Source organism: Dryobates pubescens, chromosome 2 (genome assembly GCF_014839835.1).
Source record: "Dryobates pubescens isolate bDryPub1 chromosome 2, bDryPub1.pri, whole genome shotgun sequence".
Taxonomy (NCBI): Eukaryota; Metazoa; Chordata; class Aves; order Piciformes; family Picidae; genus Dryobates; species Dryobates pubescens.
Window position 1 is genome coordinate 34787663 of NC_071613.1, and position 27301 is coordinate 34814963.

General features: G+C 38.8%; 2 protein-coding genes across 2 annotated transcripts; one reads left to right on the forward strand and one right to left on the reverse strand.

Moving 5' to 3' along the window:
- Nucleotides 1-416: 416 nt before the first annotated feature.
- G6PC2 (glucose-6-phosphatase catalytic subunit 2) lies at nucleotides 417-7067 on the reverse strand. The gene is made up of 5 exons (XM_009905480.2): nucleotides 6850-7067; nucleotides 6447-6556; nucleotides 3529-3640; nucleotides 2574-2689; nucleotides 417-1470 (listed from the first exon to the last, which is right to left on the reverse strand). Exons 1-5 carry the CDS (start codon nucleotides 7065-7067, stop codon nucleotides 959-961), a joined length of 1068 nt encoding a protein of 355 aa, XP_009903782.1. The 3' UTR covers nucleotides 417-958.
- A 6930-nt stretch (nucleotides 7068-13997) lies between these two features.
- On the forward strand, nucleotides 13998-17077 carry SPC25 (SPC25 component of NDC80 kinetochore complex). Its single transcript, XM_009905512.2, has 6 exons — nucleotides 13998-14166; nucleotides 14250-14315; nucleotides 15188-15334; nucleotides 15482-15586; nucleotides 15878-15976; nucleotides 16944-17077. The coding sequence occupies exons 1-6, from the start codon at nucleotides 14013-14015 to the stop codon at nucleotides 17075-17077; spliced, it is 705 nt and encodes a 234-aa protein (XP_009903814.2). The 5' UTR covers nucleotides 13998-14012.
- Nucleotides 17078-27301: the final 10224 nt, after the last annotated feature.

The window sequence follows — 27301 nt, forward strand, 5'->3', positions numbered from 1 at the left end:
ACTTGCCTTTGCCTATTTGGAGCATACAGGAAATGTATTTCACATGCTAGTTACTGGTGTGCTTAGGTAAACAAAGCTCACAAGAATATAAACATGCAATGACTTATTCTGCAATGGTGTTTTCATGATTTACACAACTACTAATTTACCTTTGCAACACAGGAACATGAGCAACATTCTTGAGGTGATATGCTGAGATAATCTCATTATCAACAACTTTCTTAATTTGTTGCTCTGTGTAGCTGTACTTGTATACCGTATGTATGCATTTTCAGTATCAAAGGTGTAATCTCTCTCATTCATGATTTATGTGATCAAAAAGTTAAAGTGACAAAACCCACATAATAATGCAAAAAATGTATTTTACAGAGTCTAATCAACAGAAACTTTTATTTTTTTTTTCTCTTCTATCTTAATCAGAAGCTGTTTTGCTCAGGAAGCTCAATAAGTTAAGTCTAAAGCCTTGCTGATAACTATCGCTGGCCTCTTTCACAGTATCTGGGTACAGCTGTACAGTTGTAGGCAGTGTGACACTGTCACACCATTACTTAGCAGTTTAACACACAGTATTTATATATAAAAAAATAAATATTGAGTATCACTATGTACAACCGAGGCGTGAAGCACCTTCTAGCTGGAGATGGACAGAACAATACGACCACCAAGTAACTAAATAAAACTAGTTGCTTATGCTTTAAAACTTTGTTATCACCCCGAGTATTGGGTGATTTCTAACCATGCTGCAGTGTGGTTGCAATATTTCTCAGAATAAAATCAGCAATTATTATTTCTGAGCTGCCAAAGTCATTTGTGAATGTACTGATTTGGATATACCGGTTACTTACCAGGAGCACATCAAAGATGCAGTGGTTAACAGGAGTGAGCATAACTGCCTTTGTGGAGGGTTCTTGAACAGTTCGCATCTGTTCCCACATTGCTAACCATTTGGAAACTTTATCTAATTAAGTTTCTTTTCAGTTGTCCTCATTAACAAGTGGACACAGTATGGAACCAAGGCAACTACAGTCAGAGGCATAGCTGCACTCTTACAAAAAGAGAGAATGTAGAACAGATACTCAGTATGAGTAGGTATCTTAACAAAATTGTACAGCTGCAGTGTAGCTAAAGAAGCAGCTATACACAATATGCGGAAACTTATCTTACAGCTGTTTTTACCTTTGCAGCTCAAGATGAACATTTCAGAATTAATTCCGAGACCTAAGCCAAAGAGTGCACCTAAATTCCTCACCAGTCCAGCAAATGGAGTTGTGTCGATGTTTATCCAGTTTGGGTTGGCACACCACTTCTTGGCCTTTGGAACAGACCATAGCAAGTCAATATCAAGAAGCTTGAGGACTAGATAAAAGCCAAAGGCAAAGATGAAAAGAAATAAGTTTGTCTTTATGTACATTCTCAAGCTTGCTGTCTGAATAGCAGGGGTATGCTCAAATGCTTCTGCCACAAGAATGCCTGTGGATTAGAAACTCAGTGTTACAGGGACCAACACACTTTTGAAGAACAAAAAATGTATCATCCATATACACACACACACACACACTTCCACACACACAATTTACCACTTCTGTAGTATATTACAAAGCCTCTTCTCTCACTCAAAATGCTAATTTGGAAGAAAAAAAAGTCAAATACCAAACACTGCATGTTTTTGATAAGAGGCACACCTTAGGACTGATTGCATATCTCAGATGACAACCTAACAAACATCAGGCATAAACTAGAATACTCCTTTTCCAAAAGATTCCCTCTCTCAAAAACTGGCTCCAGAAATGCAGAATTCAACACTAGTTCCCACACAGGCTTTGAGTGCTGAAGACACAGAACAATTTTATCTTCTTTCTTACTCATTTTATCCTGGTTTGTGAAAAGTGAGAGCTGGACTGCAATGCAAGCTGTTAGCCGGTCCTGCCCTGGTTGCCCTGCATCTGTGAAAAAAAATGTGAGCAGGCAGCCCCCACTCAATGCTCTGGTCACCCTCCTGAAAATCCTAGATAAATACAAGAGAGATAGTTTGTGTATTGAACTCCCTAAATACCAATATGAAACACATTTAAGTAACTCTGACAGACACACTTTAGCTTCTTAAATCACCCTGGGGAGTTTGCATTGCTAATTTGCCATTTTCTCCCCGGGCCTCTGGCCCTCTTCTTGTCCGCAATGCACGCATGCTACTTTGTGCCTGGATGAGATCTGAGAGGTAAGATTACTGCCATATAGGAGCAACTTCCTCTCTGATACCTTCCACACAGGCAGCACAGATAAAGATCAGATGCAGCCAGTACAAACCAGACAGTGTTAAGTCTCTGACAGCATGGACACAATGCAGCCAGCATCAACTGGCACATGGACAACAGCTCCCCCTCTATAGCAGATATATTCTACCTTGCAATTTTTTCCTTTATCATCAAATCCTTGATCTTCTAGAGAGTGAAGAGAACTGCTAGACTTGCAAGCTCAGAAGCACTAATAAAAATCTCGTGCCTTTCCTCATACTTATTTTTTTCAGATTTTGCATATATGTTGAAAATGAAAAAAAAGAAAAAAGGCAGCATTACCAGCAAATACTCCAAGAATAACTTGATGAGGGAAATGTGTTGCTATGAATACTCTTGAGATGCATACACTGATCTGGATAATCCAGAAAACACTCCAGAGGAATGACCATGTCAATCTGAAAAGGAAAAGGAAGATGCTTAAAAATTAAATTGATATTTCACCTACTAATTTATATCAGGCCCCTTTGTGTCAGGCTCATATTTTTACCAAGCAGAGGTTTACAAGTAGGGATGATTAAAAACTGGAAATTGGTATGAAAACATTATCAAGAACGGTTGCTTTTGCAGCCATATCTAGGGCTGCAGCAGCAGTTTTAGGTCCAAGACACCATGGTTCTAATGATGAAAGCCATCAATGGCAAGTTAAGTTAGCACTAATACATTGAATGTATTTCTCATCATGAAGTTATACTTAAATGTAGAGGTTCTATTATTTGTTAACAAAATTCACATGGTATGGGAACAACCTTGTCAGGCTTAGAAAGAAAAGTCATCAAAGCAATTGCAAGACTACACAAACCTGAGTAACATGTGACACTGAACTGCCAACATTTTGTGCACCTGCTTTAAAATGAGGTAAGAAGGACTACCACTGCAGCAGTAAATTTATGCACTAACCAGAAGATCCAACATGCAAAGACAATGAATATAATTCGATTTTCCAACACTGAAAACGATACATTTTTTAACAGGAGCTGATTCAGAGATACTGTGTGCAATGCCTGTAAGCAAATAAATGCCAATCTCTACAAACAGATAAATCCTCTTATTATTATTTTCCTTCAACTGAAGTAGATCACAGTGAACACTTGGGGTTTTGTGGTTTTTTGTTGTTTTTTTTTTTACAAACTAGACAGAACTGGCTACGAATATTTGGTTAAAATAAGCTCATTAAAAACATGGCATGTATGTAAAGAAATATCTGTATGAGTTAGCATAATGGAAAGACACTGACCTGTGAAGGGTAACTGCTGATTTATCTTTCCATCTAACTGTGTAGCTAAGTGCTGCTGTGACCATTACATACCAAACACAGGAAGATCCCATGGCATGTCCAGATGGGCTTCCTAGTGAAAACAAGACAGAAATATTCAGGCTTTTAAATGACGACTGCAACATTTGTCATATAGAAAATGTCTACTGGCAGTTACTCAGACACCTAACTCTTTAGAAAAAGTTGTTAACAAAAGCTGAACGACTGTCAACTGGTTCTCAAAAATTTTCTCAGTATGAATTTGTCAGAAGATTCACCTACATGGGATCCAGAATATTTGTCTGACACCAAGAAGGTAACAGCTCAGTGATCTGATATTGGTGTGATCTGATACCTCGATTGGAAAGTATAGTATTTTTCCCATCACTTAGATTAGAATTGTGATTTGAAAACTAGAGCATCCAGGGCTCTCTTAGGTCCCTAGTACGTAATTCAGATGAGGTAGGTTTGGATAGGCTACCTCATAATTAAGGGGTGCAATGGAGATTTATCCTCTGTAAAACTCTGAAGTGCCAGTATAACTTTATATGGTACTCCCAAATTGCCTTTCATGGGCTCCTTCAACTATCATGGAGTCAGCAGTGATGATTATGATCTGCATCTTATTGGTAATACTAAAATCCAGATAACTGTTTTTGATAGTTTTGTAATAAATTTAGAAAAGTATCTGAAGTGGGAGGGAGGAGTTGTGTCTTTATGCTTTACTTTAAATTTTAAGATGTTGCACAATGTAAGCAAGCTTGGAAGCATATTATCAGCGAAACTGGCACATCAAATGATGTTCTAACACACTGGACTAATTGCTGTACTCACAACAGTCTGTAACAGGGAACACACTCTTACATAGAGATAAGAATAATTTCTTTTTAGTCCAAGTATAGTAATATATGTGTAATTTTAATTTTACTGCAATCCACAGAGAAGTGCCTACAACTGTGAAAATCACCAAAACCAAAAGTGTGCTGGCATGATGTAAAAGAAAATGAGTCTTAAAATTATTGTAACCTCTTTTTCCCAAATCAAAAGAATATTTTGCAGATAAAAATTACGTTTGCAAATCAAAAGCATATTTCAGTGAAGGAGCAAAGCAGGAATGTCTAGGGACGACAAACACAATGACTGGCACTCTCTTTAGTAGTCACACTATCAATTATTTTGTTAATTGTGTAACAGATGTACACTTCTAAACCTCACAACAGAACAAACGTCACTGATAACAAAATCATAATGCTGCATACAAGCACCATCATCTAGGAAAAATGTTTCATCTGCAAATTACCTCCTAGAAACAGCAAAAACTCCACCTTAAGGTTTATGTTCTTAAAACCTGACAAATACCAGAGAAAAGATGACCTCAGGGTTTTAGTTCTGCTCATTCTAGAAGAACAACCCAAATTCAGGTTCTGGACTGCTTACCATGTAGCCATAAAATCAGTTTCCTCAGCATTCAGTTTTGTTGAGCTGCAGAGTTTGGGGTTCAGGCTGCCCTAGCAGAATCTGGATGCACCTTTCTCACATATGTGGCTGCAGCTCTACATGGTGTGAAGCACCATGTAAACTCATACCCATGACAGCTAACAGTTGCACTGACTGTGCCTCCTCTTGTTAAGGATGAACAAGAGAATTGTCAGTGGTCAAGGGCAGATGTGGAGGTGGAGATAATGTGGTCATATAAGAAATTGGTATGACAGTGGTACGCACTGGACAGAAACAGGAATGACTTGTTACCTCAGGAAGAAAAGTAACAAGAAGAGTGGCCTCCTGGTTCAATGAATCAAAATGAAACAGTAATTAGTTTCTTATTCAGGCCTTGGAATTACATGGTGCTGAATAGGCTCTGTTCTGAAGAATTTTGAGAAGATCTGAAGGACTTCAATACTTTGGATTACATACCAAACAAATTCACTTGGAATTGATTGCAGATCACACACAGACCAGGCATTATTAAACCCTGCCTGATACAAGGGCTTACACTTCTCATTCAAACTTACAATGGGATATAATGCAGAGTATTCTCAACAAAATACAGCTCTGCAAGCCACTCAAAAGCTTGCAGTGGCATTGATATGGCACCACAATCAATATTTTCTTGTACAATGAATTAAACTAAATTCAGTGAGTTAGCTGCAAGCAGTTATTTCATATATTAGGGTTGCACAAGCTCATTTAACTTTAGCAGTATTGCTGATCTCCACAGAGAAAACAGTGAGACATAAAAAAGTGAAAATACATTAAAAAGTACATTTTTGTTAATTCCTCCTTCCCCTCCTCCCCCCAATATACACACCCTTTCAGTGCCTTTGTGTGGTTCTGGGAACAGCAGTTCTTTTTTCCACTTGTGATACATTATATGATCGATTATTGATCATTATAAGACTGACACTTGCTGTTTACACTGAACCATCTACTGGATTTTGTGGTTTGAATAATTCCTGCAACACTGCACAAGCTCTCAAACTCAGCAGCTCCCTATTCTGCTTTGGAATACTCTTAATGCAGAATTTTTCTCCCCAAGATGATGTTGTTGGTTCATAAAAGTGACCTCACAAAGCAGGTGATTCACTCTTTCTGGAGCTGTGACAGAAATTATGTGAAAATTCCTTCCCAATATGCAGCTTCATTCTAATAGGAGTTACAGTTAACACAAATCCCCCTCAACTGCATTGTCTAAAGCCAAGGAATTAAATATCCCTGTCACACAGCCATCAAACACCTATCACATTTTACTTCTTCCTTTTCCAATTCCTGTGCTTTGGTGCTACTTTAACCATGAGCTCTGAGATTTGTACATCATATAAAATTTTCAGAAGTCACATCCTCTCCCCTCAAAAGCCACTATCTCTATTACATGTACTAATGTAATCTCCAACATTTCTTACCTGGTCCAGTTTCACATGTTATAGGAAACTGTTCAAGGCATGGGCTCGACTGATTGGGGTAAATCATTGTTTCCTGCACCCACCAGTATGGGCGATGGCCAAACAAAATCCTGAATTTAAAAAAAAAAAGAAAAAAAGAAAAAGATTTTTATGTAAGAAGGCTTCAGCAGAGCACAATAAATAATCTTACAATGCCCTGTAATGCCAAAACTATTCTGTAATAGTTCTATACTATAGGTTCTTCTTATCAAAATGCCGTTTCAAACATGTATTAAGTATTCCTGTTTTATAATTACAGTGGAAAGCCCACAATACATCATTCACAGAAATTTTTCTGAACTTGAGGTATATATAGTAACTATCATGAAAAATAGAAAACTTTAAAATAAATCAAACTTCTTACCATTTAAATATGAGGTTGAACCAATCACCAATTACTGCAACCCATATCATTTTAGTACCAACCACTTGGTTGAGCTGAAACCAAAGAGGAAAATAAATTGAGAATATATTCCGGGGATCGCCAACATGTGACATAAAATTAAGGAAATCCTGGTAAGCCCTGTAGTCCCTCTGTAAATGCTGAATGATGAGCACGCCATTGCTATGAAGAAGATCCATCTTAGGGCATTAAACTGTACTTGAAACAGAGTAAAGTTCCTTTAATCTTAAGTTTCTAGTGATGGAGAACAAGAACCACGGAGGGCAGCTATTAAAAAGTGAGAGAAGGTGATTGACATTGCCTTTATATTGTATCGGTGTGGTGCACCCAGCCTTTCCTGGAACACGTGGCTCCAAATCTCTGGCAAAGCATGAGTCTGTTAGCACTGGAAAGCTTTTCTGTTTGCAAATTTTAATTGGAGGAAACTAAGTGAAGTACATGCTGAGCAGCAGCAAATTGTGAGGAAAGTTTTGTGGAAATGTAATGCGTGACTTATGCAATCCTTTGTATGAACAGTTGGAACATGTTTGCTTGAATCTTTTCACAGTTCATTTCTCTGCAGGATGGACATTACTAATGTTCAGACTTCATTAAGTGTTGCCTGTATAAAGAACAGAAAGAATACACAAATAATTGGTCTCTGCAGAACTGTCATCAAAGCTGTACAAATGAAACAGAATTTGAAATAGAATTTGGCTACCATGCTGCGTCTAATACTTTGCACAACACTTTTTCAGTCATGGAAAATACAGCCAGCATCCATATACCAACAATGCCATTGAGCTGTAGGTTTATTTTTAATCAGCAGTATTCTCAAAGCACTGAAAAACAATTGTTTCCTTCATACAAGAAGCCCAATGTCTGGCACAATGTCTTGAGTCTGAGTCATCGCATTCACTATTGTCATTCTCACATATTGCTTACATGATGCAAGTCCTACACACCTCTGCCAGAAGGAGGTGAAACCTGACCTACTGTAGCCGTGCTTCTTGCTGCCCAGCCTAGCTTTGCAAACCATTTCAAGGCTGAGAAGAGATGATTGTATCTCCCTGAAATATTCCCAAGTGAAGCACTAGTTTCTCTAGGGCAAACAGCCAAGAGATTCTGCCGATACTAGGATTTTAAGAGTATACAACAAGTAATGTACCAGCACATCAGATTTGTCTCTGCTAGTACTAATAACTATAGCATATGAAAAGACTATGTTCATTTGTGAGGTGGCTAATTGACAAACCTTTTTTCACAAGATATTAAGTGGATACCCAAAGTCTAGTGATTTCATCATCTGATATCAGCAGAGCAGCAAGAGGAAAACTTCAGTTATCAGGCTCTATTTTTCAGACATCTTCACATCTTCTATTAAAGATTATACATGCAGCTGAAACAATTACAATCAGAAAACAAAAGCAGCTGCACACTTCCATATGGCTTCCTCCGTGGCACTTAAACTATACAAGCTGTGGAAACAAAGACATGTACTACTCAACTGTTTTTGCTGAAGAGGGACTTAACAGCGTAACAGAGCTTTATGTGTAGTCAGGGAAGTCACATGGAAACATTAAGCAGATTCAGCAAACAGGGCATGACAATTAAATGTACTTAGAAGACTTCCCTGGCACAATCTCACATTTACTTTAGCTACTCACATGTACTTTAGATATTAATAATCTGGTTTTAGAAAAGTTTTAGCAGTTTTACACTCTAAATGTTTACTGCTACCAGTTGCATGGAGTCATGTAGACTACAGCTAAAAAGAGATTTAACATTCTATGCACTGTTTCTGAATAACTACTACAATATTTTCTGCACATTGATGGAATAATTTACTTCAGCTGGTATTACCTGATTTCAAGGAAGACCCTTCCAAAACTGAAATGTTGGGATACTTCAACAATAAGTATTTCCTAATGCTTTAGCTGCAGTATTTGCTAATCCATATCGCTTATAGCTTTATAGGGTGTCTAGTAAGGGAACTGTCATGCAAATAAACTGACAGAATTATTTCCTCTCCTCAGTTCTTTTCCAAGAACCTGTTCAGAAACATCTCTCTGGAACAACTTTTATTACTAGAGAAAATATCCTTCTGCTACCTTTTTCCCCCCATTTAAAATAACAATAAACATCACTCTTTTATATATGTCTGGATTCAGTATGCAGAACTGTGGAGAATCAGAGGTTTTCTTCTGTTTTTCAGTCTAGTTTATAAAGAGTGTAAATATCAAATTGATTGGTGACAGAGGACAAACATGCAAACATGAACAAGCTTTAATTTTATCCTACACTTTCTCTGGTTGTTTCAGGAACACTTACATCCACATCTTAGACAAGGCAAATCAGAGGAGTCAGATTAAAAAAGAATTAAAACCCCCCAAACAAATCCATGCTACAAATGAAAGCGGGAAGTTTTTGGAATAGGTCAGCAGGTTTCTGTGAGATAGGCAGGTTCAGGTGATGTTCTCATTGTGCCTGGAAGCACTTAAAATTCTGCTTCATTCAACAGGCAATCAACAACTGACATGAGTCATCTCTTATTGTCCCTGTGACATTTGGCAACCTCTAAGTGTCTGAGACACTAAAGATTTTCATAGCTCTCATAACCAGCAGAAAAAGCTGGTGAAACATGTCTTGAAGTACTATGTTTAATAACTCAAAGAAACAAAGGAGAAATACTTCCTCAACAGAATTTTTCTCATTTTCTATGAAAAGCATTGCAAAATGCTTCTGTAACGCACTTAGTGCTTCAAAGTCACTTGAGATAATACATGAAATAAAACAATTTGCTGAATTTTAGTACACAGAATTGCCAAGAAAAGTAGTGATCTTTACAAAATGGCCAGGCTCTGTATGCAACTAAGCTTTTTAATCAAAGCTTTGTCTTGTTTTGATACTACAGAAGCACGGTTTGACCTTCACATGATCAAATGAGTCTAGTGCAAAGCAAAAACCTTTAAAATGCTATCTGTTCCTATAACAAGATACTTTCTTGATTTATGTTTCAAGACATATAACACAAGAAACTATCCAAAAATTTTATATTCTTGGGAATGATGTTGAAACAATAATCATGGTGATGATCCACTGAAGGGAGGATAAAATGTTTACAGCTGCTTTACACCTACATATTAGAGCAAATATTACATAACAGATATCAGATGTTGTTAAGCAAATGTTTGCAAGGGAAGGAAAAGCCATCAAAGCAAATATTTTCTAAACCACTGCTAATGGAGGCCTATGTACTGGGCCTAACCTTCTGGTACATTATGCATAGTTAATTGAACAATAACATTAATTTCCACATCAGTATTTTCATTGGCACTGAACCAGCTACAAAGATTAACTAACAATTTAGTTGGTTCACAAGCAGATACTGTATGCAACAGCTGATAGCCATTTTCCTCAGTATGAATATTTTCCAGAGGAAACACTGTGAAGATATATCTTAGACTTAGGAAGAATCTTTCAAGAAGCTTCTCTTTCTTTTCATATTGCATTCCCTCAAGCTCTGCTGATTGGATCCAGGCAGCCCTAGTTTATATCAGGTTTCTTTAGCGTTGGACCAATCAGTAGAGATTTAGCAAACACTAGCATGAACTGGTTTGCCTGCTCGTGGTTCAGCCCACTTAATCTATTTTTTTCTTGTTATTACACTGTCATTATTCTTTGCTCTAAAATTAACTATGGAAATACAGGAAGTCAGATAAACTCATGCTTGCAATATAACAACAACTGCCTGACCTTAACACTTTGTATTTATGTGTGTCTATCTGTGTAACAGTGAAAATGATATGAACAATCTATGGAATACAATGTATGGAATGTTCACAAAAAGTCAAATCTAAAGAATTCAAGTTATTATAGAAATCACAAGCAGAGTTTAACAATGTATAAAAATCCTTCTAGTTCCACAGACTGCAAGCAGAAATGGACTCCAGACCCACAAGGGCAGATTGCCAGAGCCTTAATGCTGTTCCCTCTCTAATAAATTCACTGGCTTATTTATATGTTCTCCAATCCCTGACACTAGCTCTTTGCTAACCATAGCTCAGGGAGGTCAGAAACCTGGCACAAGAAGTAGCTTGAGGTCTGTTTATTAGCACCAGCTCTTCAATTCTGGGTTCCCTTAGCAGTTTCTCCAACCCCAAACCAGCTATAAACAACTCTTTAACCCAGCGCTGGAATCGCCCGGTATGGACTTTGGGCTAGCAAGAAAACAAGCAACAGATCTGTGCTGGTAACAGCCTGCCCTTCAGTTTGATGGCACTGTCACCCTGCTGTGGTCAGTGTACACCTCAGAAGTAAGTAAGTAAGTAAGCAAGTAAGTAAGTAAGTTCAAGGGCCCTTTACTTGGGTTACCAGACATACATGAAGAGCTGGAAGATGCAGAAAAAAGGGTATATGGCACAATTATAGAATCACAGAATGCTCCAGGCTGGAAGGGACATCCAAACGTCATCTGGTCCAACCTCCCTGCAGAGAGCAGGGACATCCTCAACTAGACCAGGTTATTACATCATCTCCAGCAACGTTCATAGTGTTAGAATAAATTGCTGTTGACACTTTCTTCCATTCACGACCATCCTGTGACTTAATGTAATGTTTAGGAAAGAACCATTTCAGAACAAGTGCCTGGGCTAGAGTTACGGTAAAGTCTGGTGACAGTGTATCTGGCTATGGAGCCTCTTGAATTAGACCTAACGGAGGTTTTAAGAACCATATGACCCATGCTAGCTTGAGTCATGAGGCCACCTTTGTTTGTGGTTGGTAGAAGCTGTTGGTTTGAACAGAAAACTAACATCTGCTAAAATCACGATGCTTCATTTAAACATGCAGTTTCTAAGATGATTGTGCAGAGAGTTCATAGTGAGAAAGTAAAGTCAGGGATAGGCTGTACTGTAAGTTAATGTCTCTAGAAAACTCTGCAGAAGGACTCCTAAATCAGTCAGAAGAAAGATCAGTTAAAAGGTGTGGATTGTGCTAGCAAGTGGCTGATAGAAGTCTAAATCAAATGAAGACTAATGAAACCTAAAGAAATGTCACTGATGAAAAAAAGATACCTACCAGTTCAGAGCTAGTGCCAGCTACTGTAGGATGAACCCATTATCTATGTTAACAAGAGGAGACCAGATTGAAAAACCCACCAAAAGATTACAGATTAGAATTCAGGATTTGATTAGATTAATCAAATTTATATTTGCTGAACTGCAGCAGCTGGGAAAAATGTGTACTCACAAAGTTACATGCTGAGGTGACACAGGTTAGTGATGTCAGAAGCAACATTTAAACTTTATAGTGGTAGTGTTCACTTGGCTAGATTTCAGGTCCGATTGGGAAAAAGAGCAAAATTGTCCTAGGTAAAAAACCCAACCCTTAAGGTACAGGCTCCATAGTGCCCTAATTTATATGTGGCTGGATAATGATCTTTGAACCAGCCCAACTTTAGCACACTCATCTGAACCAGAAAAGAAACAGTGGTCTAGTAATTAGTTTTAGGACTGAGGAAACTGGAGAGCAGGTGTACAAGTCAAGTAAGAGAGAATTACAGCCGGGTAGTTCTACCCAGCAGTAGTAACAGTTATTCCTCAAAAATGCAACTAGCAGCTGGTGATTTCAGCTCACTTTGTTTTCTGTCTAGTGGAATGAGGAAAAAGAGTTGATGGCTTCAGCCAGTAATCCTCAAAGCTTTACTAATTTTACATTATTCCAAGATAGCTGAATAGCTTTAGCTATGGTAACAAAACCATCAGCAAATAATTTCCACAATAAACTGAAGGCTGGTAACTGGGACCACAAACTAGTTTGTAACTGGAGTCAAAGGGAAATACACCCACCTGAAAAACAATTAGGCCTGGTGTCACATAGAGCACATTCACAACGAGGGGGTTTACGACAAGCCTTTGCCTGGGCACAGGCCTGAATCAGCTCTGCATGTCAGTCTCCTGCCACAGAAGGTGAGTGGTGGGTGGTTTGTTGTGTTTTTTAATGACAAACAGCTCCACACTCCTAAGATAATTCAGGCCTGGGGCATTTAGAGAATTATGAGTGTCACAGAATTTATGCCTAAGTCGCCCCAAGTACATTCCACGAACAAACTTTGCACTGAAAACAAATTCTAGCTTCAGAGGAGCAGAAAGGAGCTAGCCGGCTCACCAGTTCGTGTCTGGTTTCTCTCAGGACGGAATCGTACCTGTGACAAACCGCACCAGGCTTTTTACCTCCCCCGGCCTCGCTGCCCGGCGCTGTAGACAGCCCAGCCGCCACCCTGACAAAACACTTTAATCCTAACAGACGTTTCCCAGTGGAAAGAGAGGGAGTCACAGCTGCCTCCCCTTCGAAGCATTACGCCGACCGGCCCCAGCCGGCTCCGCCCGCCCCAAGAACGCTCCACAGGAAGGCAGCCTGAGCTGCCCATCATGGCACCGCGCTCCTACGCAACAGCATCGGCAACTCCCAGCACAGGGGCGGCTGAGCCAACCAGCGATGCGCTTGCTGAGAGGCGGGCGGGAGGCAGCACGCAGTTAGAAAGCAGCCTCTCGGGAGGCGGGAAGTTGCTGGCGGTTTGAAAGTTGGTGGGCGCGGGTGGCCTTAGTGTGCCGCTTTCCTCCTTGTTGCGTTCCTACAGGCAGGGCTGCTGCGTGCGGAGCTTGGCAGGTACTACCGTGCTGGGGAGTGCTGCTGGTTTGCGGGGCCACGGCAGCCCGCCGCTGTTAGCGTCGCGCGGGACAGAGAAAGAGGAAACTATTCGCTCCCTCGGCCCGGCCTGTAAGTATAGAGAGGGAGGCTTTGCTCTGGGTGAGACCTGCGGGCGGACGGCAAAAAGGTGTGAGCGATCGGCGGCGGGGTGCTTCTGAGGTCTGCCGCCCCCCTGGAAACGGCTGTCGGTACGGCGGCGGCCCCCAGCGCAGTGTGAGGCTTCCCGGCGCAGGTAACCAATCGTTGGCGGGGGGGAGGGTGGGTAGTAAAAGAAACGTAGCCCCCGCCGTTACTGCTTGCACTAAAAACAAAAACAACTTACAGGAAGAGCTTTTAGTAAGAAGCCGAAGGGATAACAAATGCTGTGAAGGAGGTTTATTCTGTGAGTTTTAACTGTTGCATCTGTCTTGCTCGTCTCAGTTCGTTGCAGCACTATGTCTGATATTAAGCCTGAAGACGAAATAATCTCCATAGAAAGGGAAATGAAAGAGTTTTGGACCAAACTGAAAAACATTTATGGTTCGGAACAGATCAGTCAGTCTTTATCACTAAGAGATTTATGCAAGGAGTCCATAAAAGTGCTTTCAGGTAAAACGTTTATGTTCATCTTACCTCTACTTCCATGTTATCATCAGACTTCTTCAGATAACTGAAATAACTTTCCATTACAGAGAAATGGTCTAAGAAGCTGAAAGAAGAGGACTTGATGATTGATAAAATTAATGAGTATAGCAATGGTACAGTATAATGATTTATTTACTCTGCGTAACACTTCTAAGATTGACTTCTTACAGTGAGTAGTATGTTTAAGTTCCCATTTGAAAAAGTAAATAACATCAGAATTAAAGTAGAAATGAAACCAAATATTTGGCTGGCTATAGGATGTAAATTGCAAGTCAAAAGCAATTAGTTGGAAAACTTAATTACAGAATCACAGAATGGGTTTAGGTTGGAAAGGACCTCAAAGATCATTTAGTTCTAACCCCCCTGCCATGGGCAGGGATGCCTTCCACCAGACTAGGAATTGGACCATCATTGATGATATAAAAACATAAAGGACTGATAAACAGTTTCCTGTGTAGTGGGTTTGGTGCTTGAAGTATTTAAAAAACAAAGTACCAAAACTTGCTGACTGCAGTAGAAAAAGTATATTACATTGCTTAGTAAAGTTAATTATTGTGAGGTTACTTAGAGAATCACAGTATTAGTAATACAATTGTATTAGTAGTACAATTCATTCAACCTATCAGCCTAGGATTGACTTCTGAATGTTGTAGTTAAATCTCAGAATATGGTAAAAATAATTGCAACTCTGACATGTTTGCATTGCTTGCTTTCTGTCAAATTATGTCTGTGAACAGGATCCACCATCCTTGTGAAGATGTACATAGTGCTGGCACCCTAAACAAACCGCATTTGATCAAAGTACCAGAGGATCTCTGTAGTTAGTAGCTTCTCTTCTGAATAATTTTCACTTTAAGCTGAGATAGCATGCATTTCACTAGGTTTTGTTCAAGTAATTAATTAAAAAAAAATACAGATAAGTACTAAATAGCAGGGACCTAATTAATCAACTGTATATATTTGCATTTTTCTTGCCTCCTTTCAGAGATTCTCCATCAGAGCCAACGTGTATCAGAAAATCAGGAGCATCTGACAGAAATAAAATCTAACCTAAATCAAGAAAAAGAGAAAAACAAGGACTTGACTGACAGCATCCACGAGCTTAAAGAAGAGTGTGAGAAGAAAAAGGGAAGTAAGTAAGCAAAGGACAGTAAGGACATTTTACTAATCAGAAGAGGAATTGTTTTTACCACTTGATGGGTACTTCTACTGTTTTAAATGTTTTTGTATGTTCAATTTACCTTTACCTTGATATTTATAGTGGTTTTTACAATTCTAGTAATATCTTCTAAAAACAAAGCAGCTATGGAGAGACAGGAACGCCTATGCAAGTGTAAGGAATTGTTTGAGAAGCGGCTTGGATTGGAGATACGCAGAATTCACAGTAAGTTTCTTTAGTTCCCATGGGCAGTCATGCAATGCATTTAATGTTGGGTTGTGCAGAGAAGAACACGCTAACAACTGAAGAGCTGTCTTAGTTCAGGTATTACTGTTGCCTCTCAAATGGTTACATGCAGTATGTCAAAGTGCGTTTGTCTTTCAAAGAGACCAGGGTTGCTTAATTTGTGTTATAAGAATACTGAAACTGTAGCTTCGTATCATGATTTTATTTCTATTTTTTTAATCATTGTGATGATCCAGCAGAGGTTAATGGTGATAATTCTGTCTGTTTTAGATGAGCAATTACAGTTTATATTCCGACACATTGACCACAAAGATCCTGACAAGCCATATCTGTTTACTCTTTCCATAAATGAACAAGGAGAGTATGAAGGTATGTGCATTCTGAATACTTAAGAGGACAGAACCGGATGCATAGACTGGGGGGGGGGCGGGGGGGAAGGCAGAAGAGAAGTGCTGTTTAATTGTAACCTGTTACTTCCAAAATTTTGCAGGTGCAATGTATTTTAAAATGAAGTTGCTCTTGTTAATTTCTATGAAAATAGAACTGCTTATCTTCACTCCCCTCCATTTGTGTATAGTTCCTGTTTGCTCTGTATCTAGCAAGCAAAGCAGGAGAGAGAAGCGATACACAGACATAGATGCTTCAGTTTGTAGTTTGCTACTTCTGCTTATGCTAGAGGAGCATATGCGTTGACAGGCATATTTCAACTTGTGCAAGAAGCCTAAAGAGCAGAAAACTATTGTGGACAACCACTGCAGTTATGTGATATAGGAGAATGATTAAAACTTTAAATCTAACGTTTTTCTCCTGTAAGGGTACGTCCTTTCCGCTCTTAACACTGATTTTGAAATATGTATCTCATTTCAGTTACAAAGAACAGCAGTAGTAATTTGAGTACTGTGCTGAGTATCTACTAGATGGATGTTACTGTTCTGCTCTGCCTCTAGGTGTGGACTGAAGAGATTTCTGTTTTTACTAATTCAAATCCACACTGTAAAGCTAGAAGTTTATAGCATGCAGGGCTACATCAGTTTTGACTGCTTGCTTACAGAGCAACAAAAACACTTAGGAATGCATTTCAGTTTTTGATCAGGCCACAGATTACTGGGGATTGCTGTAACAATTCAGATGGGAGCATGGCACTGAGTGGGAGGTGTGAAAATAAAATTGTGTTCTTTGAGGCTTTGTCTTTGAAAGAAATATTTAATAGGCTACTCTGGTACTGGAGGAAGTTAAAACATACAAAGAAACTACGTTTCTGTTTCATGAGGATGGTAAACCACCAATACTGAACTTTTTTTATAGCCTAATCTTTTGGAAAATTTTGTCGTTTTAGTGACTTCCTGTATTCCTCCTTTGGACCATATAGCAGAGTTCCAGAGCAAAGTGAGAGAAACTAACAATTTTTCTGCATTTATTGCCAACATCAGAAAAGCTTTTGCTGATTTATCTCACAAACAGTCTGCGTAAGACTAGCTTTTACCTCTCTCCAGTACTATACAGCACTCTTTCCTTGTATTGTGGAAGTATGTATTTATCCATGTCTTACTCTAATCTCTAAATAAAAAAAAAAATCCCGACAATATTTTAGTCCACTGTTGTCTAGATACATTTTGGATCATTTTTCAAAGAATATAATCAGCTCCTTCCTTAAGAGTGCAAAGCGGTCCAGTAGAAAATAGCTTAATCATGTAATCTTTATTTTAATATCTTTCTGGAGTAGCTAAATAAAGTACATGATGTAATTTATGTCCCTCTTCCAAAAGCATGAACTGTCTTTCAGGTTTTTATGTGGTTGGGAAAGGCCTGAAACCTACCTTTCAGCTACCTCTGTCATAGTCACTATCTTAATATTTACTCTGTCTTCTAGTCTCCATTGTTCCCACTCATTTTCATGCACATCATTGTTTTTCATTTTGGTCTGTTAAACTGTATATGTTTTACTGCCTTGTTCAGATTATGGTCTGGATACCCATTTCTGTTAGAATCACTTGATGTGCATGCTGTTCTTAAATAAAGCTTTTAATAGGAATGAGCAGCATTTTGTATTTGTTTAAGAAACCTTAGAGCCCAGAGGTTCCTAGCCCCCAAAACAGCTGAGCAGAAACAGTGACCTGGACCTTGAACTGCAGTGGTGAAGGAGTAACACTCATAAGATTACCAGCCTCAGCATTTTATTTGGTATGTTTTAGAACAGACCAGTCATTTTGCTTTGTTAAGTAGTCCTTCACTGCAATCTGCTTTATCATTCTCATTGGAAATCTTAAGGCACAGAAAAGTCTGTCCCTTCTGGCTTCTCTCTACTGGCATTACCCCTGGATCCAGGATGACTACATTAATTTTGAAAAACACTCCTGCCCTTCTCCACCTCTCTCACAGAATCACCAAGGTTGGAAGAGACCTCAAAGATCATCAAGTCCAACCTGTCACCACAGACCTCATGACTAGACCATGGCACCAAGTGCCACATCCAATCCCTTCTTGAACATCTCCAGGGATGGTGATTCCACCACCTCCCTGGGCAGCCCATTCCAATGACTAACAGCTCTCTGAAGAACTTTCTCTTCACTTCAAGCCTAAACTTTAGTTACTCTGGAGAGTAAGAACTTCAGGATGCTCAGCCAAGTATTTTACAGCTGGCATATGGAAGCAAAAACACAGGCACTATCCAGCCACTTCCATGTTTTCAAATGAAGCTGTTCATTTATTGCGGTGGGTTGAAAACTACCTTACTCACCCTAAAACTACTCCATTTATTAAGGGAGAACACATTTCTCAGCTGCACTCTGATCTCATTTCATCATCATTTTCACAAGAATTGAATTGAAATGTGCCCTGAGTAACAAAAAAATGCTCAGACTTGCTGCCATTTTCTTTTTGTGTTCATCCCAGGTGTTAGTAGTTGGTTTATTGCTTCAATCAAAATTACTTTGCCAAGATTGCTATGCATGTAAAATACGACAAGCACTGCACTGAAATTTACACTCCCAGGAAGAATTTGCTAGATAAAGTGATGTTCCTGATTGTAAATGTTCTGTGCATATGCCTAAAGCAACAAGTATGGTTTGAAATGGTTATTGGGTATAATTTAAACCTTTACAAATGCTTTAGGAGTTAGGATATTAAACCATCTTATATTTGCCAAGACAAATCAGGTGCAGCTCTTAATTCCTGGAAAACAGGTATTCCATAAACAAGTAAAAGCTAGAAAGATGTGCAAAATAGATTTGTTTTGTTGCTTATTATAAAATATTAAGTAGAACTGTCTTACAACATCCCTAAGCCAGCATTTATGCGATCTGAAGACCTGTCTTAAAATCTTGAAAAAATTTGTGTCTTTATCAAACACCCTTGGTGCTTACAGAATTTCACACACCTGGCTCTGTGGCAATTTGGAATTTCCTATTTGTTAAGAACCAGCACAATACAGTGATATCCAATAACAGGTCAGCTAGGTCCCAACAGATCACAATTATTGGGACCTCAGTGCACTAGACAGCATACAAATACAAACTGAAATGCCTCAGAGAGCACATGGGAAGGCTCTTAAGCTCAAAAGTAACATCCAACTTAGGAACTATGACACCATCAATCAGCCCCCTCCAGTTGGTGCTAGTGCTCTATTAGCAGGATCGAATTTATCTTGAGACAGACATCGATTTCAGGGAAGGTTTGTAAAAGCTTTTCTTCCGTTGTGTCTTTTTTTCAACCCTGAATGTTGCTTTCCCTTTCAAACTTCTGACCAAGACTTAGCTACCAAGGGTCATGCCTGAAATATATGGGTGGGCCATCAACTAATGCTGGCCGTAGAAAAAAACTGCTGATATGCAGGTGTTCCAGCACCTCATCAACTTTATCTCAGAATTTAATATCAAAATCAAATTTAGGAGACACTGGAAATACACAATGGATTTAAGGACTGCTGGGAAGACAAAATAGTATTAAACATTAGTAACATGTATTAAGTGCATTTAATCACAGTTGTTAGAAGAAATCACATTACTGGAAGAGTCTCTCTGGCTAACAGAGCAGTTTTATTATACAGCTATTCACCCAGGAGTGGGGGTGGTTAAGCTGAGTTTATTCACTTTTATTCATAAAGCCTCTTGGATGTTGCTAGACACTTTGAAAAGCAAACAAGTATTGGCTACATTCGTGAAAATTAAGAAAAATCATGGAAATTATGCTGTGCTTCTGTCATATTCTGATTGTGCTTTGTTACTTGCTGTCTTCTCCAGTGCTTCAATAAACTCTCAATTTGTTCACTATCTTGAAATTGTCTAAATTAGTCCTATCACTATAATGCTCTAAAAATCACTGTGAACTAATTTGTGATTTATACGTTTGCTACTTTTAAACTGTCTTGCCTGGTAAACATATGCACACATAAATCACTTAGTCCCACAGGCAGATTACTGCAAATCTTTTAACTGTGAATAATTGTGGTAATACTCCTACCTTTTTGAAAGCAGTAGTTGCAATCCAATTACATCAGGCTTTACTACTGAAATGGGATTGTATGCCTGAAGGGTCAGGGAATGGCTCCGATTGTCCATGAGACTCCGTTCTTGTCGTCCTCATTCTCCCTAATCGCTCTAACAATTATACACAAAGGACCCTTTAGACTCTTGAGCTTATGAATAAGTTCCAGCAGACACTAAGGTACTGAAGGCTGACTTCCTGCAGATCAATGAGTTTGTCCTTAAACAGTGCCATTCTCTTCACTGCAATATCCCAGCTCTTTTTACTCTCCTGTGGATGGGAGCTAGGCCACTTGAGCTGTGTCAGTTGTGCCTCTGCTTGGCTGCTGCACCTGCCCACCCTTCCTGCAGGACAGGGCTGTGATGTGTGCTTCTCTCCTTGATCTGTTTGCCAATTTGTAGTACACCATAAGCCCAGTGAGGGCTGCAACACAACTTCTGTTTCCAATTTGGGCTAATTGAGCAATAGATTAAAAAATTGTTACAGAAGCTGACAGACTATGCTAAAAGTGTGTAGTGGACTTTTTATACGACTGTATGTATATATTTTGAGGTGGCTATGCACTGAAATGATGAAAGAAGACAGTTAATTTATTTCCTTCCTCTCCGGTCACAGCACGTTTAACAGTGCTAATTGCTATCGACTCACCTGTTTCGTGATTGATGGGTAACTCACTACATGGAAACATGCTCTTTGAATGACTTGACTCAATGAATTATTTTCCACTGGCTACTGGATCATGGGCTGAGTTCTTCACTACAGTATCTTCTGCACCAAAGCTTCAGCTGGAATAACTGGCTTTGCAGAAAAACAGGTCAATTGAATGAATACCAGCTATACATCATTGTTTTGATTTGGAAGCATGCTACACTTACTTCACACTGATGGCATTTATCAGAAAGGATTCAAGTGATTAAGAGCAGACTGCATACATGAACTTTTTGGCTAAGCAAGAAGGTGGAAGTGATAGAGGGGTGACCTTGTGGGTGACGTACTGACTGTCTAAGTTAAAGCACGATGCATTCATGTAAGTGCTTACCTCCTAAGTTAAAAATAAACCCAGGCAAACAACTAATACTTAACTTCTCAAATGAAACTAGCAAGAGATAGGCTTGCTTGTGGAACTCCATGTCTGACACACCCCCATTAATGGGAAGACAATGAAACCAACTGGTAATTGTATTCTTTTAACATTAGTCATAAGTACGAGCATGACTTACCAGCCTGTGTTTTCCTATATTTAGCACAAAGGCAGACAAGCCATCTGGTAAAATAATGTTTCTAAAGGAAAGGAAAAACTTCTTCTGATGTGCAATCCTCAATGCTGTCAACTGTAACTCTACAAGCAATTGCCTGTCATCTTAGACTCCAGCCTTCGCTAAGGTTAGTTCACAGTTCTGACAGTCTGCTGTGTTACAGCAGGGACCACCTTTATAAAGTGCTCTGCTAATGGCATCACAATGAATCAAAATACCAAATTTATAGTCGGTGTTCATGCAATTTACATGAGGAAGATGGTTACTTTCCTCAGCTGCTCCTGCTAATATTTCCCTCAAGTATCATTTCTCAAATACATTGGCTGGTGTGGAATAAGCATTAAAAATGTGCATCCATTCTTGCTTTTGATTGTGCATTAATTCTATCCAGATGGCAGCTGATGTTACTGATGTTACAATCTATTTTTCCTCTTCCAAATAATAGTTAGCATTTCATAGTAGTTACCTATCAAATCTTACAAATGAGTTCTTATGTAGGAATTCTCCCATGCAGAACAGCTATGCTTGTGCTGGATGCTCGGACTACTTGCAAGAGTAGCACAGAACACCATAGCAATATGAGCAATCCCACTGCTTCACATGCTTTTTATCTGAATTAATTTCTTTGAAAAAATGGATTCAGTTAGTAGGCAATTGCTATGAAAAGGGAACAGCTATTTAAAGAAACTGCTTCCAGTCTGGAAAGCAGTCTTGGCTGTCTTTTACATCTGCTTGGTTCTTCAGCATTGTTGAAGGACCAAATGTTGGGACTTTAAAGTGATCCAGGCTAGTAATAGGCAAATCCTTTTCTGCAGCTGGCATATGGATTAAGCTGTCTGTTACAAAACCAGTTATGGGCACTGATGTTACTTTGAGATTGATATTCAGAGAGAAACCACATATAAAAGTGAGACACAGTAGTACCTAAATGCTATGGCTGAAACAAGTTTAAATAAAAATTAGATGGAGACTACACAAATTTTACTGTAAAAAAGCAAGCATTTCTGGCAAGAAGTATTTTTTTCAGAGATACCTTAGGAGAGCAACATTAACTAAAAATTGCTGGGAGTTAAAAGAGGAGGTTAGCTTTAAAACAAGTTCAGAAATGGCAGAAAGTTGCTAGTTAGGTTAATGAAGGAGGGAACTGATGCAATTTTAATTAAAGAGCGATCATATTACATCTCTGAACTTCAGGATTATTTTTTCACACGGAGCACTGCAAGAAATTGCCTAAGCGTGGCAAGAAATGCTACTGCCATGCTGTTGTATGGGAGCCTTGCCCAGTAATATTTTGGAGAGAGTGAAAAAGAAGATGCATGGTATTTTCTAGAGATAAGACCTTACACTTGGAAGTGTTAAAAAATAATAATCAGAGGTTGTTGTGGTCTGGGACCCAGCCAGCAGCTGAGCACAGGTGCTTTTCAGATGTTTAGGAAAGGATATTAATTTGGGAATGCAAATACATGTTGCCAGCAAGCAGCTTTAAAAAGTACATTATCTTTTAATTAGTGAGCCATAGCACTAACATTACAAGTTGGTCATGAGCCTTTTATAGGTGAAAACTACAATCCTTGTAATACTTGATCTTATATTGCACTTTCCAGTGAACAAAAGCTAACAGTTCCGTTTCACATCTGAACAAGTAACATTTGAAAGCCAAAACCTTACAAACACCTCAGTGTTGCACACAACTCAGCATTTAAGCAAAGCCTCTACAAGAGTCATCAATGGCTTTGCAGAATCAGGGCTGAAGAAGATAGATATTAACCACTTTCCTCAGGCATGTTTTATCCTATAGCGATAAATGTGCCTTCTGATGTGCAAGCTGGGAGGTGTGTGAGCCTCAGTCTTGCTACTCACTCCACTATGGTGAAAAGGCCTCCTGTGGGCACTGATGTATCTTCTGCCAGAGCTCTGCAGTTAGCCCTGACATGGCATGTGTCTCAGGTTCACCATTATTCTGCTTAGTTAATACATAGTTGTTGCTTTATTCATTTGCTTTGCACAAATAGGTTTTGGATTATTGAAACTAACTTTTTACTGAGCTGTGAGGGAGGGCACTCACTGGGGAAATGTCAGGATACGCATGTTTGCCCAGTGTGCATTCTAGCTTCATACTCATTGTACATATGAATGCTCATTTGGTATTACTCATCCTTTTTGAGTGTGTTCACGTATTAAAATTCCCCAGCAAGAGAATTATGTGGAAAATATTCTGTGATGACTATAAGACAACCATCCTGGACTCCTATACCTAAGCACAAATCCTGCTCTGTGAAATCCACTTAAGAAGGTAAACCACTGAAAAGAGTAGTCAGCATAAAATCTGTCAAAGAGCAGGACTGTGTCCTGCAGAACGGGCACACAGAGGACCAAAAACCCAGCATAAATTAGCAAAGCACTAACCCTCCACCCACATTAGCAGAGCTGGGACTAACAGTGTGGAGCAAAAATCCCTCCACACAAGCTCCCAGCCTCTGATCATCACAGCATCAAGAGCTGCTAAGCTACCTGACAATTTGCCCATCCAGCAGTTACACATTTGGATTCCTACCACTCACCTTCTGTACTACAGAAGACTACCTCACCACCTTTTCTAAAGCAGGACCTACCTCCTGTCATCTTCTTCGACCACTGTTTCTTATTCAGAGAGACCTTTATATACTTAATGGCAGTAGAGAAAAAAAAAATCTTCCTCTTTTCCACATTATCTTGAGTTGTTTTCTGTACACAGTGGCTCTCCCATGCTATGTAAGCTGTGGAACATACATGAAATAGGAATTAAAAGACATCAGACAAACAACTGGACAAATTTCCACATAATTAAAACTCTTAGAAATCTCTTAATTAAACAAGGATTTAAATGCTATATTAAAGGCAATACAAGATTCTCTCTATATGCTATCATGGAGACATTAACAACCATGGTATTTCTTTAAACACAGTGCAAGTCCCCAGGTTTACTCGTCTTCTAGAGGCATCAACTGATGCGTGAAGAATCCCATATCATTGATATTTGTGTTATGAGAATGTTTGCCTCAGTTTTCTGCTGAAGTTGTAAGAATGCTTTCATGCATCCCATTTCTAAGTACTTCCTGAAAACCTTTTAATATTGCACCAGAGCCGGGCTGACAGTGTTATTTTGTAGGCTTCCCTTTGGTGAGAAAGCAAAGGAATGAAAGCAGTTCCAGCTTAGTGCATAGATAGCTCCATGTTTAAAACAAACACGAGCAAACAATAATAGATTAAACATAGAAGTCTATCATAAATAGGCAAGCAGATTTAGTCTGCTCTGATGGTAGAGTTCTGAAAGATGCAGCTTCCTTGGCAAAACCAACACCTGAAGCATTTTCTCAGGAGAACCACTACACAAGAGGGACTCTTTTCTCTACCTTGCAGAAGTGGTTAGTGGTTGGTGCTTTGATGACTGACAGTTTAGCCTGAAACATCTGAATGAAACTCTGACCACCTAGATTGAAAAAAGACATCTTTTCCAAAGTGGGCTTTGGAAAATTCAGAAACTACTAGCAAGCATAATTTTACTTCTGAAATCCTAGAAAAATGTCTTTTAAAAATAGAAGTATTTTAAATTGTATAGAGGAAATCTGTCCTTCTAATACTTACTGTTATAAACACTTTCATACAAAAATTAAGATAATAGCAGTGATGAACTCAGCAGAGATATTCTTGAATCTGCTCTCCACACTGCAGACTGCAGCGTGGATAACAATCCTTCCTTCGCTTTAGCTCAAAGCATTGTTTGCATTGAACAGAAAAGAGAAGAAAACTGACACTACATTCCTAATATGTTTATTATGAAAGTGTCTCCAAATTAAAATAGCCCACAATACTGATTGGTTCCAGAGATTTTATAAGGAATAATTATTTTCCATATTAAAAAAAAAGCAACCAAACCCAACTGAGTTAAACACAAAACTCCCAAAGTTCTACACAACAGCCATACATGAAAGGACTTCTAGCAAGCACATCACTGCGTCTCTGACAGTGGAGTTCTTACACATCACTGTGTTTCTGAAAGAGTTGCTCAAGCACAGAATTGTCATGAAAACACAGGGGAAATAGTGTCATCTGCCTCATCCTGACTTGCAACAGGCATTCACCATGCACAGTATGGTATGAAAGTTCATGTATAAAAGGTAAACCCCAGAACTGCAAGAACTGAAGCTCAGCAGAAGCCAGAAAATGTGTTTTGTGTAACACAATAATTTTTGCCTTTTGTCTGACATGTATGATCATTGACATGGCTCCAAAATATAATTTCATAGTATTTCCTCCAGTTTTATAATTGAAAGCAATTTCGAAGACTGAGAGTTCTGTACAGACACACTCAAACACCGTGTTTTCATTGCAACTACAATCAGAAATCTTTACCATTTAAAGGCTATCCATGCCACTTTCCCAAACTTCCACTAGTGCTTTTTTTAAAAAAGAAAAGAAAAGAAGAATAAGGTTATCTTACTTAAGTTCCCATTAGGTCCAAATCAAAACCAGTCAAAACAAGTAATACAAAGTGGTCTTGTTTTATGGTTTGAAGGCAACTGTAGTTTGCAGAACACTGAAGGTAGGCCTAACAGGATCTGCATTACAGGAAGGATAAAAAGTATTCAATAGCTCCTCTTGCACAAATGTCACAAGTAGACAATTAGAGACATACAAAAATGAGTTGTAGCAAAAAGATTAAAAAAATACCAAAGCATCAACAGTAGAAAACCAATGGTAGCCCATATTCCTCTGAGAATTCAGAAGGCTGCAGTAATGAGAAGATGAATGAAACAGGCATTAGGCTTCCTACTAGAATACTCTGAGTAAACACATGTGGTGTCTAAATCAACCAGTGTCGAACATCATTGACATTTGTTGCAGGGTAACGGCTTCTGCTGTCGTGTCCTTTTCAGAATCAGAAAGTGATACAGTTTATGACAAGAATCATTTTCCGGTAAGCAAAGCTTAAGTGCATGTACTTGGGTCTCAGAAAAAGGATTTGGCATTGGCAATCACACAGAATGGCCACAGGTTGAGACAGGAGCATATGAAGCTGTGACACCTGTTCCAGTTCTGCTGGAATAATTAAATAAATAACACATAGAAAAACTACAAAATGGCAACAAGGAAACATCATGGGACACTTTGGTATTTTAGAACTACCACCATTCAACATTGATTAAGATCCAAAAGACTTCAACATCCATCCTTGTTGTCAGATCAGATATTTCTACCATTTACTGCAATGTTTGTTTTCACTTTTTTAATGAAAAAAACCAAAAACAACAAAACCCTAACAAAAAACAGCCACCCAAAACAACCACCCACCATATATTATTCTTTCCGTACAAAATATGCCAATATGAGAAATAGTAAACAAAGGGGAGACCTTATTTTCCTCTATTCTGAGCTGGCTAAGGAGAGAAGACAAATTCTTACTATTTACTATTAAGCTCTACGTATAATTTCCTCATTTTTCTACTTCAACATCTCAACCACTGTGCCATGTACTGGACTATAAAAAGGGAGCATAGAAGCTGAAGACAAATAGATTATAGAGTACAAACCCTCATCTCTAAAATTACTAAAATGACAATTCTACAAAAGGTACGAATATACAGAACCTTTTAAGATCTTGCATTTAGCATGACCCATGAGAATAATTTCAATCAATTTCCTGGAATATGTGTGATAATTATTCTCCAAGCACGGCCTCTAAAAGCACCTTATAAAGCTCTTCGGCAGCAAAGCAAACAGATCCAAATGAAAAAGGAAACAGTTGCTTGACATTCTGTTTGCAGAGTGGAAGTTCAAGCCAGTTTTGACATCCAATGGTTAAAGCAATGGATCAAAATACACTGCCATGTATGACCACTAGAACACTTGTTCCTTCCTGCTAAAGACAGAAAAAAAATTGTCTGAATTTTTAATTAAAAAAGCTGTTGTGTGAAAG